General features: G+C 36.5%; 3 protein-coding genes across 7 annotated transcripts in view; all 3 read right to left on the bottom strand.

The window, feature by feature from the left end:
• Positions 1-2,907, bottom strand: part of wake (wide awake) — a 73,713-nt gene extending 70,806 nt beyond the window's left edge. For 4 of the 5 annotated variants that reach the window (XM_015983013.2, XM_064357594.1, XM_064357595.1 and 1 more), the window contains exons 1-2: positions 2,780-2,907; positions 414-583 (exon numbers count right to left, since the gene is read on the bottom strand). In XM_015983013.2, the coding sequence (XP_015838499.2) occupies positions 414-529 (116 nt within the window). In that variant the 5' untranslated portion in view covers positions 530-583; positions 2,780-2,907. Of the gene's footprint in view, positions 1-413; positions 584-694; positions 808-2,779 lie in introns of those variants that run through there. The other variant, XM_064357592.1, reaches the window with a different exon arrangement.
• A 1,478-nt stretch (positions 2,908-4,385) lies between these two features.
• HEX1B (hexamerin 1B) lies at positions 4,386-7,791 on the bottom strand. Its single transcript, NM_001170887.1, is given in 3 exon segments — positions 4,386-5,710; positions 6,683-7,662; positions 7,712-7,791. Coding segments are annotated over 3 exon segments (2,310 nt in total). The 5' UTR covers positions 7,779-7,791; the 3' UTR covers positions 4,386-4,447.
• Positions 7,792-10,082: 2,291 nt separating this feature from the next.
• HEX1A (arylphorin) lies at positions 10,083-12,594 on the bottom strand. The gene is given in 4 exon segments (NM_001114379.1): positions 10,083-11,364; positions 11,417-12,259; positions 12,312-12,451; positions 12,500-12,594. Coding segments are annotated over 4 exon segments (2,247 nt in total). The 5' UTR covers positions 12,567-12,594; the 3' UTR covers positions 10,083-10,167.
• Positions 12,595-13,384: the final 790 nt, after the last annotated feature.

Below are 13,384 nucleotides of genomic sequence, written 5' to 3'. Positions count from 1 at the left end.
TTTGGTTTGTTAGATTCATAATTGTCAATTAAAACAGTTCAGGAATAGAAAAAGACAGTGTTTTGTCTGGGACCTCGATATCTGGGATTATCTTTGTGGCAAACTGTGACCAATCACAGGCTTACACGCATTCCCAGCACGCTTGATTAGGCGTAATTGTGAGTTATTGGGGCATGGTTTCGGTAGTCCACCCCACATAATTGAAATTAAGAATAGCTAATTGGCCCAAACCCGAGCGCCAATTTAATTTCGCATTTAATCAGATTAGAGTTGTCAAAATGCATTGGAAGACATGCAATTGCGCATTGAAATTGATGCTCGATGGCATGCAATAACGCGATATTAAATATGGAGACGGAAATCGGGAAAAATGACAATAATCCAAATTTTGCCGTCCAGTGTAATCCACTTACCTCCTCTCGCGTTCCTTCTTCTGCAATTTCTTCTTCTTAAACGCCTTTTTGACACGCAGCAAGAGAAAAGCCGCTCGGTCGATCGTCAAGGCGGAATATTGCTTCTTCTCCTCCATTTTGATTTGGTAAATTCACTGTTTTAAATGGATTTGCACCGTAATCCGATTCATCTGAAAAAATTAAGCGTTTCATTTGGCGGTGCTTTAATTATTTCCACGGGATGTTTAACATTTAACAAGCTACATCTAACGAAGAAAAATCTCACAGGCGAGACAAATTACCAAAAGCGGGGAAAATAAAGCGATTTATCTCAGTCTAATCAAATAGTTTGCCGCTGTAATTTAACAATAAATAACCGTTAGTGGCATTCTACGTATTTCAGCCTCTTTCTGTCAAGCTGATTAACAACAGTAATCGGGCGAAGAAAAAATCACTTGACCCCTGACACACTCTGCTCTTGACCTGCAAATTACCTTGTAATCAATTGGTTAATTGGCGATAATTTTGCACCAACTCATCCGAATTATGTTAATTTCTCGAAATAATGATGCGGTTGTCTAAATTGAGTTTAGCTCCAAAGCCACACTGTAAACATAAACCGTAATTGTTGTTCGCTACTCCAACTAGCCGCAAAATCCATCTAATCTCTCTCAAATTTCATAACCGGCAAGGAAACATTTTTCGTGTAGCTGGGGACATAATTCAGTTATGGCCCATAAAATTATCGATTTTTTTCTATTTAATTTAATTTTTTCAAATTTATTAACACGGTTGGAAATTAGGTCAGGTAATAATTAATTTTTGCATTGAGGTTATTTGGAAATAAATTTTTCAGCGAAGCATTAGCGGAGGGTTGTTTATGTGGGGCATTAGGGCGGATTTAGCTGCTCGTGATGCATCGAAGGGCATATTTCAAATTGTTTATTGTTGACGGTTATTGTCACAGATTTGATGCATGCGATGTGTGATTATGATGGATTTGGCAGCGAATTTGAACGAGCAGAGTCTCTAAAACACAACAAGGAACATTTTACCGCCAAATAACGTTAATATAACGATTTTTTAACGCTACAACGGTTGATAAAACGTTATTATTTGGTTCTATAATTACGTTATTTTCTAACGTTTATGTTACGTTGTTTAAAAACCATTTTTATTTTTGTACCAATTAACTCTATTACTCGTATTTACTAGCGTTTGTTCTAAACGTATAATTAACGTTTCAAAAAAACCTAATTTAGTTTTACAGTCTAACGTTAATGTAACCTTTTAATCAAACGTTACATTAGTGTCGTAAAACGAAGTATAAATAAACGTAAATATTATTGCGTTACAAAAACGTTTAAATAGTTACTAAAAAAAAACGTTAATGTTTTCGTTAGAAATAACGTTATCTGGGGATCTTTTCGTTGATTCAACAATAAAAGTAACGTTTTTGCTTTCTTTTTTGCCCAGGAAGCAAGTCCTGGGTTTAGACGATTTTGTATGAAAAACTACAATGTGATATTTTGGCCCCGAACCACTTTATTGATTGTATAATTAGCTTGATGTATAATTCAATAATTCCCCATAAAGCGCTTTGTCACCAGAGTGACGTCTTTCAGAAAGCCTGAAAAAAGCTGAAAATGCTGAAACGGTTTCTTAAACGCTCCAATCGTGGGCTTTCGGCCGAAATTGCAAGCGCACACGTCGGCTTATTAGTAATAAAATTAAATGGGAAAAAAACTGCTCACGTTTCAGGTCTGACAAGCGAGCTTTTGGCTTGTTTATCTGAGGACAATTGGAGGTAATTCAAGGGCAGCACTATGCGTTTTTTATTTAGTATAATTGAGCAAAAAACGCCACGGAATGAAACAATTATTGTGTTTTAGGGAGCTTTTGAATGGAAATGCGTTGGTTGGAATAACAAGCTTTTAGTGCAATTTTTTCAAACTGCATGACATTCAAAACTGTTGTTCTGTGAAAATAATATTGCAACACCAAAGTAATTGGAAATTGCCATTTGCTGGGTGTGGCTGATTATCGTAAAAGATGTCACATGTGAAATTAAAAATGTTCAGAGAAAAGTGATTAAATCATAGATTTTTTCTGTAACGTTACTTTTTCTGGCACAATTCAATACTTCAGTCATTTCGGATCGATTGGTTATTTTCAGACTTCGATTTATAATTTAACACAATTCCAGCCGACTTTTAGTGGAAATAGAATTACAGAACGAACGCTTTCGTGTCTTTATTTTGTTGCGTTCGGAAAACGTCAAACAATATTTAAGTTTTGGAAAGTGAGCGCTCGCCCGGCGCATCCACCATTTTTACAATTCCATCCAACTAACTTAAATTTTGCTAAATTGTGAACGTTTAATTTACCATGATAATTGTGAGTAAAATTTAGTCAGTTTTTGGATGTCACTCGCGTAAGCGCGCACATTTGAGGAGCAGACACCACGAACAGCTGGAAAGCGTCGCGACGACTGGCAGCATCATGTTCATAGAGTTCGGTAGTCCACCACGTCCTTCCACATCGATCTGACAAATAGAAGGGGCGTGCCACTTATAGCGCTTCTTCAGATAACATAATACGAAAAACTTATCATAAATTGAGTTAGATACTTTGCTACGTTTCTCTCACTTTCGGAGATGGTGCTAATAAATGAGCATCGTTGTTTTAGCGTGTGAATGATGGCTGAAAAAAAACACCCGCAAAAGAAAACACAACCGGAAAACAGAAAAAAATTACAAAGAAGGAAAAATTCAGATTAACGTGAAAGTGTTTTGGTTTTAGGAAGCAAAATTAAAAGTGGAGATATTAGAGATGGAACGTGTGAATTTAAATGTACTACAAATTTTTAAGTGTTTTTCGTATTTATAATAAACTAGAACGAAAAAAGCTCTAGATTTGATCGAAAATGACCATAAATTTACACTTCCTAGGCGTTTATTCAGCAAAAACTTAATTATATAGCGCTATTTTTTTTAACAAATAAGCCAGTAGATTTAAATACGTTCTTAGACCAAAAATTATGATTCTTTCTCGTTTTTATCAAACTATAACTAAATAATCACCAAATTTGGTCACTAATAATCAAAAAATTTTTTTTCTAAGCGTTTATTCAGCAAAAACTCAACAATTGGGCAAAATTTCTTAAAAAGTAAGTCAATAAATCACAGAATTATGTCAAAAGTCCTAAGACAAGACAAGTTCTGAGGATTTAAACACGTTTTTAAACCAAAAATAAAGTTTTTTTTCTTTTTAAACTAGAACTAATAGATGTTACATTTTGGAAAAATATGAGCTTGGTGTTGAAGAAAAAATTTTTTATTGAAGCACTTAAAAAAATTTATTAAAAAATGTTTTAATAACAAACTCGAAAATAAGTAGGATTTCGAAAAAAATTATTTATAATTTTTTTTAAACTGCTTGATCTACGAATTAGTTTTTCATAAAGTTTTGTTTCTGTTGAACATTTGATAAATAATTTTGACTTTAAATAACGCTGACGTTTTTTGATAAATGTTTTGAGCATATATTTTTAGGCATATTTTTTGTTTTTAAATGTTTGCTTACGTTTTAAGCTTATTTTAGTGATTATTTCGTCATTTTTAAACAAATTTTAATTCAAATTTTAATACCCTATTTAAACCATTTGGGACTGATTTTTCAAAAATTCTTTCTTAGTGTACGATTATAATTACGTTATAAAAGCTATACTGTAAAAAATTTCAAGTTTATAGCCCAAAGTCAGAAAAGATAGTCAGTTGGTCAGTCAGGACGAGCAATTATAAATGTATAAATTTATTGCTCGTAGTTTTCTACTCAAAATGAGTTGGGACTCAAGTTCCGTAAGTTCTGAGTAGAGCATATAAAAACTTAGCAGTTTTTTAATTAATTGTTTAACGGCAAAATGACTTGTTTTTTGTAAAAAAAATCAGTTAGAACTTCGTGGTTCCGAGGTATCAAATAATAAAAGCCAAGTATTTGTTTTCATCGGTGCTTTATTTAACAACTAAACATTCGTATTTGTTCCAATCGGGCCTTTAGTAGTGGTAGTAGTCTTGTCTCTCGTAGCTTCTGCTGGGGTAGTACTGCTCCTGGGCGTAGTTACTTCCTTGAGCGTAGTACTGTTCAGGATACCGTCCCTGGGTCTCGTATTGTGGGCGGACGTAGTCCTTCGAACCACTCAAATATTTATAATCGTGTTTCTTGCTTTGGTACCGCTGGTTGGCAAAGTTGTACCGTTTACCATAGTAGTAATCTTGCTGGGAGTAGTTGAACACGTCAGAATCGCGGTGGTAGATTTTGGTTTCGTAGAAGTAACCATTGGGGATAGCGTAGTACATGTAACCGTAATAAACAGGGCGATCGAAGGGATAACCCATAGGGTACCCATCGACGTACTGCGATCCCATGCCAACCATCGGTACTCCGTCCTTCTGGGCCTTGTATGGCACGTATTTGGTGACGTAGACGTAGAACTGGTAGGGGAAACCGCCGTAGGTTCCTTTTGGTAGCATGTAGCGCTGGGGGAAACCGAACCAGAACTGGGTGTATTTGTAGTACTCGCCTTGCTTCTCGTCGAAGACGCCCATGGCCTTTTGGTACAGTTGGTAGTACGAAGTTCTGTCATGCATGTAGTTGTAGATCTCGCGGGAGTTGCGTGTGATGACGTTCTGGCCCGACTTGAGTTTGTAGACAAAGTGGTCGAATTGGACAAAGTTCATCCAGTTTTCGGTCAAGTTGATGTAACGTCCGTACTCATCGTACTTCGGTCCCAAGAACACTTTAACAACGGCTTCGGTGTCAATGCTCGAGTCAACGTAGATCTTGTAGGTGAAGGGCTTGTAGTTGAGACGTGGTTGCGCCACTTGGACCTTGAAACTGTCCTGGACGAACTCTTCTGGAGTGACGTAGACAGCACTGCTGATGTCGGCAAAGTAGTAGTCGAAGTAGGTGACAAGTCGGTCGAATTCGACGTTCTTGACCTCCACACCTTCAAAGATCAAGTCCTGTTCGGTGTAGTACTTGTAGTACTGTGACTTGAAGCGGTAGAAGTAGTTGATGAGTTTCTTGTACAGTTGGTAGAAAGCTGGGTCGCGCATTGAGGTCTCGAAGTGTTCGAGGGCCGAAGGGTAGGTCTTGTGGTAGGTCAATGGTTGGAAGGAGTAGCCCAGCAAGTGGCGGGCGAACACTTGGTACGCTCCGTAGTACTTGTAGTAAGGAGAGTCGGGATTGCCTTCGATCAAGTTGCCCAAGATGTTGATGCCATCGCGGGAGAACAAGTCGACTTTTTGGCCGGATCTCTGAAATTTTTGTCAAAATTGAGGAAAAAATTTTTAGAACTTTTCAATTTTGATTTTTTCTTACGGTTTAATAAAAATAAAATAGTGAGTATATGTTACATCATTGAATTCAGAAAAAAGCTCTTATGCAAATTATTATTTTTGACCATTCGTGCCATTAGAAAAACTCAGGTTAGTCTTGTATTTTCGAAATAAGTGACTATAAAAAATTGAAAAAGTTTTTAAATTGAAACACTTTTAACTGTTTCCCAAATTTCAAAAATACACATTTTCGATTCTGTTGCATAAACAACGAGAGTGTTTTGGCTGTGTTCTCTTAATTTTTCTGCTTTTTTAGTTCATTTTTATGTTTTTCGTTTACTGAATCCTTTATTAAACAGTAATTAGATAGAACCATCATAGAACATAAAATAATATGTTTGAAGTTTTTTTCTGTATTTTCACTAAAGCTAGGACATGATAGTACATTAAAGAGTAGGCCAATTAATTCGTTGCTGGTTGATTTCTGTGTGATTATTAATTTCTGAGTGACAGTAAAAAATAATTTTAGCAGATTCACATTTTCGTAATAATAACAAAAATAAATGTTAGAAGCTAATTTAAATTGTGCTTTGGAATAAAAAATTAGTAATTCTGAAACCATAAGGCCTAATAAACTATTATTTTTTGTAAAAACTGATTCATAGACTTGAGAAATCGATAATCTAACTAACATTGTCAATTAACTTAAACTTTGCTCCTCACATGCTGAAAATTTCAATGCAGATTTTCGTGACTTGAAGAACATTTTCCTTAAAAAGGATTTTTTAAATCTGGTACTGCCGTCATATATGCTATGGTTTTCTACATAAATGAGTGGAATTGCAAAATTATTGGTTAAAAACTTAATTACAGTTAAATGTATTTTACCGTCACGTATTTTTTTATCGAAAATTCAGCTCTTTATCTAAATTGGCGAAAAATGGTACTCACGGTAAAAACGTATCCACTGTCAATGGCATCCCGGATCCTCCTCTCGTAGTCCTTGACAAAGGTGTAGCTGTAGGCGTACTTGTTGTACCCGTAGTGTTGTCCATAGTTGTAGAAGTACTCATAGAGACGGGAGTAGCTTGGCCTTGCTGGGAATTGAAGACCGTTGGGGTAGCACATTGTGGGGTAATAACCATTTTCGAAAGGTACTTCCCAGTTGAAGTAATCAATTTCGCCAAAACCATTCGACAAACGTTCAAGGTAGTACCTCGCCAGGATTTGTTGGTACATGTAGTAGAACAATTCACCACGGTTGTCATATTTCAAGTTGAATTCTTCCCCACTCATCCAGTACGGGTAGTACAAGTTGTAGTAGTAGTAGAAGGAGTTGACACCGACATCTTCAGTGAAGTAGGCCATGGACTGTTCAGGGTACAAGTTGAGGTAGTACCCCGAATAGTTGGCATAGATGGTCCTGCCGTTGTAGTGGGCGCCACTTTGGCTACTGTACATTTGTTTGTAGTACTGGGCTTCTTGGATCACCTCAGAGTTGTAGAAATAGTACGGGTAGACTTCATAGATTGGTGGTAGGGCGTAGTAGTAAGTGTCGGGACGGTGGATCAAGGCAACAGAAAGGGAATAAAGGTACATTCCTTCGTTGACGTTGTTCCTTGCCCAAACGGCCGTCTTGTAAAAGGTCTCCCAAGTGTTGGCGTAGTAGAACAGTTTGAAAAGAGCGATGGCTTGCCTCAAGTGCTCCTTGTAGAACACGGAGAAGATCTCGCCCCTTTGCAGGATCTTACCATAGTAGTAGAAACGGTAGAACTCTTCCACAACTTCAGGCTTCATGTAGTCGGCCTTAAAGTCGTAGAAGTTGTAGCTTTGGGCGACTTCCATGAAGTCGGGGTAGAAGCTGGGCTGGTTGATGTATTTGAAGAGGCGGAAAATTTCCTTTTGTTTTTCTTGCGAGTATTTGTAGGTATCTAACCATGATGTTAATTTTTATTTTGGAAAAAAAATTGTAAACCTTACCATTTTCCACCGAGACGGCCGAAACGGCGCAAAGGCCGGCCAGGGCAGCTACCAAAAGGAATCTCATGTTTGTTGGTTGACCAACCACTGAGAATGACTCCACTTTGGGAGGGTGCACCTTTTATACGCTTGATTTTGAACCCTTGTGACCTTAACGATAAAATTATTGTGGTATACCTAAGACAAACAATGTTGTTAATTTACGTAATTGTTTACTATCAAACGGATTTGATTGTTGCTAACTTTGGAATATTTTCTCCACTGGCCGTCTTATCATAATAAAAATGATTAAGGCGATGTTTATGGCCAGGCGTTTATTGACCATGATTTGCATCCTGTCTCCAAGGTGCGATAACTAAATTTCGGATGATTTATTGTTTACTCATTTGTTGCAAAATTATTATGATTGATTTTACTATTTTCTAACAGTGCGTTGAACTGTTTTAGATTTTGACCTCTATTATTAATTAATTCAGGTCAGATTTTTTCGTTTCTAGCTCATTAGTTTAATTTTGTAAACCAAATCTGCTATTTTTATCGGTTTTATTTTATCCTCGCATTTCGTTATCGGCTTGTTTTAATTAATGAGTGTGATCTTATTCCAAATAATTTATTTTTAATAAAGTCATACAATGATAAGAAGAGTGCATTTGTTATTCTTGCACCTATTTACGTCCAGTTCTTTTATTTTTTTTACTATCACATTTAATTATGATTATTTTTTAGTTATTTTAATTTTTGAAAATCAGTTGAAAAATTACGGGTGCATTCACAAATTTGACAATATTTTTTAAGATAGTGGTCACTATGCAAGTACTGCAATCAGTTATTAGACCGATAAATTTTTATTTGCGATATTTGTTCTTGACGTCTGTAACAAAAATAAAACGCCCTTGAAATTAATTTGATCGGACATTTTTTGAACCCTTGTGTTTAAAAATCGTTAAATTACAAGATTAGAACCACTCATGTGACATAATTTTCCACAATTTGCAAAAATTTATTTATTTATTTATTTTAAGTTGTTTGATACATCCCGTAGTTTTATTTATTGCTTTTTACTATTTTTTGTAGATCCTTTCAATGATATTCGTTAACAAATTTTTGAACTAATTTTTTTTCAAAGCTATAGAAACAGTAATGTCGCATTTTACCACATTATTTTTTTTAAATAAGGTTAATAAAAATGTAAAATAGTTATTTGTGATTAGATCTCTCATTAAAATTGTAAATTACATTAGCTATTAATTTTTTAAAGTCTGTGAATAATTCATAACAACCAACTTTTAGAGAAAATGCGTCGTTGATATTTTTATAGTTTTGAAACAGCTAATATTTTGTATCTAGTTAATTGTTAATAATTTTTAATATTACAACAACAGCTGTACAGCATTTTTTTTTAATTTTATAAAATAGAAATTTTGTGTTCTGTACGTAAAATATCCTTCTTTAATATTGATTGTTCTACATCTAATCTTTTCTTGCGTTTTCTCTTTAATAATGTTCTTTATTTATGTAATCTTTATTGTAATAATATCGATGTTTATTACAAATTTAATGTTCTTGTATTTCGTTTAAACGAATTATTATTGTAAGATATTGTTATTATTATTATTATTATTATTATTATTATTATTATTATTATTATTATATTATATTATATTACATTACACTGACTCGATGAGGTTTCTTAAAACTTAATTTTGTCACTAGGATCCAATAAAATACATGATTTTTTTATCTATAAAAATTAAATCTGTGGGATATTTTTACATCATGAAGTAAGTATTCCACTCCAAAAAATGTAATAAATGCGCTAGTGCATTTTTTAAAGTTTAAAATGTAATTAATATTTCAAAAATACTTTGTAATTTTTACTTTAATAATTTTGGTCACTTGGCATTTGATTAAATATTACTGAGATTTTTGTAAATATTTAGAACCAAAAATGCACAAGAAACGTTTAAGTTTCATCTAGAAATTTAATATTTTTATGGAAATATGTTTTCTTTATTTGACGCCTTCTGGATAAAATTTTTTTCAAGACGTTGTTTTAAATTATTCAAAATTTTTCTGACGAGAGATTTATATTGTTAAATAAAATTTATTTAAAATAATATTATAATTATGCATCGTTTTACTTTAGAAACAATTATAATAACAATCAAACTGTTTAAAGGGGCAATTCTTGTCGGAAGCTCGAAACAAGAATTCAGCCTGAGAGCACGTGTAAGGTCACCACGAGTTGTGTAAATAAATTCTATCCGGCGTCGTTTTAACGATCGTCTTGCTGCTATTTATTTTAAATTAATGGCAGCATTAAAGTTTACTTTTTCCTAGAGGAAGTTTCGGGACGAGTAATAAACTTGAATTATCATTACCATGAATTTATTTCATATCAGAATGAACCATAATACATTGCCTTTGCCATAACAACATCAAAACTTAAGAATAAATTAGTAGTGGTAGTACTGGCTGTCGAAGTTCTGCCCCTTGTAGTACTGTCCTTGTGGGTAGTACTGCTTAGCATAGTTGTACTGCTTGTTGAAGTGTTGTGGTTTGTACTGGTGTTGATGATGTTGGTAGTAGTTCTGTTTGTTGTAGTACTCTTGTTGGGAGTAGTTGACTGCGTCAGCATCACGATGGTAGACCTTGGTCTCGTAGAAGTACCCGTTGGGGATGTCGTAGAACACTTGTCCGTAGTAAACGGGACGGTCGAAGGGATAGCCCATGGGGTACCCATCGACGTACTGGTACCCGGACCCGACAACTGGTACTTCGGACTTCTGGTTCTTGTATTGCACGTATTTGGTGACGTAGACGTAGAACTGGTAAGGGAAGCCACCGTAGGTACCTTTAGGCAAGTAGAACCTTTGGGGGAAGCCGAACCAGAACTGGGTGTGGTGGTAGTACCCGCGTTGCTCGTCGTCACTGACGCCCATGGCTTTCTGGTACAGTTGGTAGTAGGAGGTTCGGTCATGGATGTAGTTGAAGATCTCGCGGGAGTTACGTGTGATGACGTTCTGGCCCGATTTCAGTTTGTAGACGAAATGGTCGAATTGGACAAAGTTCATCCAGTTTTCGGTCAAGTTGATATAACGTCCGTACTCATCGTATTTTGGCCCCAGGAAGACTTTGACAACGGCATCGGTGTCAACGCTAGAGTCAACGTAGATCTTGTAGGTGAAGGGTTTGTAGTTGAGGCGGTGTTGGGCCACTTGGACCTTGAAACCGTCCTGGACGAACTCTTCAGGAGTGACGTAGACAGCACTGCTGATGTCGGCAAAGTAGTAGTCGAAGTAGGTGACAAGTCGGTCGAATTCGACATTCTTGACCTCCACACCTTCAAAGGCCAGGTCGTGCTCGGTGTAGTACTTGTAGTGTTGGGCCTTGTATCTGAAGAAGTAAGTGATGAGTTTCTTGTACAGTTGGTAGAAAGCAGGATCGCGCATTGAAGTCTCGAAGTGTTCGAGGGCCGAAGGGTAGACTTTGCGGTAGGTCAAAGGTTGGAAGGAGTAGCCCAGCAAGTGGCGGGCGAACACATGGTAGGCACCATAGTAGTGGTAGTACGGGGAGTCTGGGTTTCCTTCAACTAAGCTGCCCAAAATGTTGATACCTTCGTGCGAGAACAGATCGACTTTGTCGCCTCCTCTCTGCAAAATTTAATGATACTATTTAGTCTTTTGACCCAGTTAATGTACTCACGGTGTAGACGTATCCACTGTCAATAGCATCACGGATCCTTCTTTCGTAGTCCTTGACAAAGGTGTAGCTGTAGGCGTACTTGTTGTACCCGTATTTCTGTCCGTAGTTGTAGAAGTACTCGTACAAGTGGGCGTAGTTGGGCCTTGAGGGGAATTGGAGACCGTTGGGGTAGCACAAGCTGGGGTAATAGCCAGTTTCGAAAGGTACTTCCCAGTTGAAGTGATCAATCTCGCCAAAACCATTCGACAAACGTTCAAGGTAGTACCTCGCCAGGATTTGTTGGTACATGTAGTAGAACAATTCACCACGGTTGTCGTATTTCAAGTTGAATTCCTCTCCACTCATCCAGAAGGGGTAGTACAAGTTGTAGTAGTAGTAGAAGGAGTTGACACCTACATCTTCAGTGAAGTACGACAAGGCCTGTTCTGGGTGCAAGTTGAGGTAGTACCCCGAGTAGTTGGCATAGATGGTCCTGTCGTTGTAGTGGGCACCATCAGCACCATGGTACATTTGCTTGTAGTACTGAGCTTCTTGGATCACCTCACTACTGTAGAAGTAGTACGGGTAGACTTCATAGATTGGCGGAAGGGCATAGTAGTAAGTATCAGGACGGTGAACCAGAGCAACGGACACGGCATAAAGGAACATGCCTTCGTTGACGTAGTTCCTGGCCCAGACGGCCGTATGGTAGAAGCTCTCGTACGTGTTGGCATAGTAGAACAGTTTGAACAAGGCGATAGCTTGGTACAAGTGCTCCTTGTGGAACACTGAGAAGATCTCGCCTCGGTGCAAGTACTTGCCGTAGTAGTAGTAGTTGTAGAACTCGTCCACAACTTCAGGTTTCTGCACCAAAACTTGACTGTGTTAAAGAAACAACAAAAATAAATGCACGTACCACGTAGTCAGCCTTGTGTTCCCAGAATTTGTAGGTGTTGGCGATCTCGATGTGGTCAGGGTAGTAGCTGGGCTGGTTGATGTATTTGAACAGGCGGTAGATTTCCTTTTGTCTTTGTTGGTTGTATTCATGATGGTACTCTTTGGGATTGAATTAGTGACTTGAGTGGAATAGTTATTGCAACTTACCACTGCCAACAGAGACGGCCGAGACGGCACAAAGGCCAGCTAGTAAGGCTACCAGAAGGAATCTCATGTTTGCTGGTGGACCAACCACTGAGAATGATTTGTTCCAGTCTCGGTGACTTTTTATATGATTTTGAGCATCATCCTCTTGACCCGTACCTCAAAATTATTCGTTACGTAATTGGTACTTATCGCTATTTTTGATTGTTGCCAACTTTGGCTTATTCCATCTTGTCTTATCACGTTCGTAATTAAAAAAATGTTTACGACTCTTGGCGTTATTGACCACGATGTTTTGCAGCCTATCGCCAAACAGCGATTAGCGTTTGAATTTTCGAAAAATATTTTGCGTTCTTTGAAAATTTTTTCAATAATTATTTTACAGGTGTTTTCGTGAGTTTATTGTTTGTTTAGGCGAGGATTTTCCGTTGGTCATAGTAATAGTAAATTTACTACGAGGTCAATAGTCTTTATCTGAACAGATGTTTTAATTTATTATATAATTCGATTAGACTTAATTAAAAACATATAAATAATGATTATAACAAATTAAACTGATACTGTATCATTTTTTCGGGCCAATGTTACAGGATGCAGTTTTATCAAGAAAAATGGTGTCGCGCTTAAGCCTTCACATTTTTGCACTTTGCATGTTCCCATTTTTTGAAAATTCATTTTCAAAAAAAATTTTTTTTGTTAAGATACAAGGTATTAAAGAGGAAATCTAGGTAGTACTGACAACTCAGAGAAAGAAAAAATTCAGTAAAAAAATGTCGTTACTCAGTTCTTACTAATTTTTATTAATTAAAGTTTCTAGGCCAACAAAACGCAATCAAATTAGAGTTGTTTTTTGGATTCTAATAAATAATAATCAAACTTATGTTCAAA

This window comes from Tribolium castaneum, chromosome 6 (genome assembly GCF_031307605.1).
Source record: "Tribolium castaneum strain GA2 chromosome 6, icTriCast1.1, whole genome shotgun sequence".
Classification (NCBI taxonomy): Eukaryota; Metazoa; Arthropoda; class Insecta; order Coleoptera; family Tenebrionidae; genus Tribolium; species Tribolium castaneum.
The sequence above is the reverse complement of the archived record's forward strand: the minus strand, read 5'-3'. Positions and strand labels throughout refer to the sequence as shown.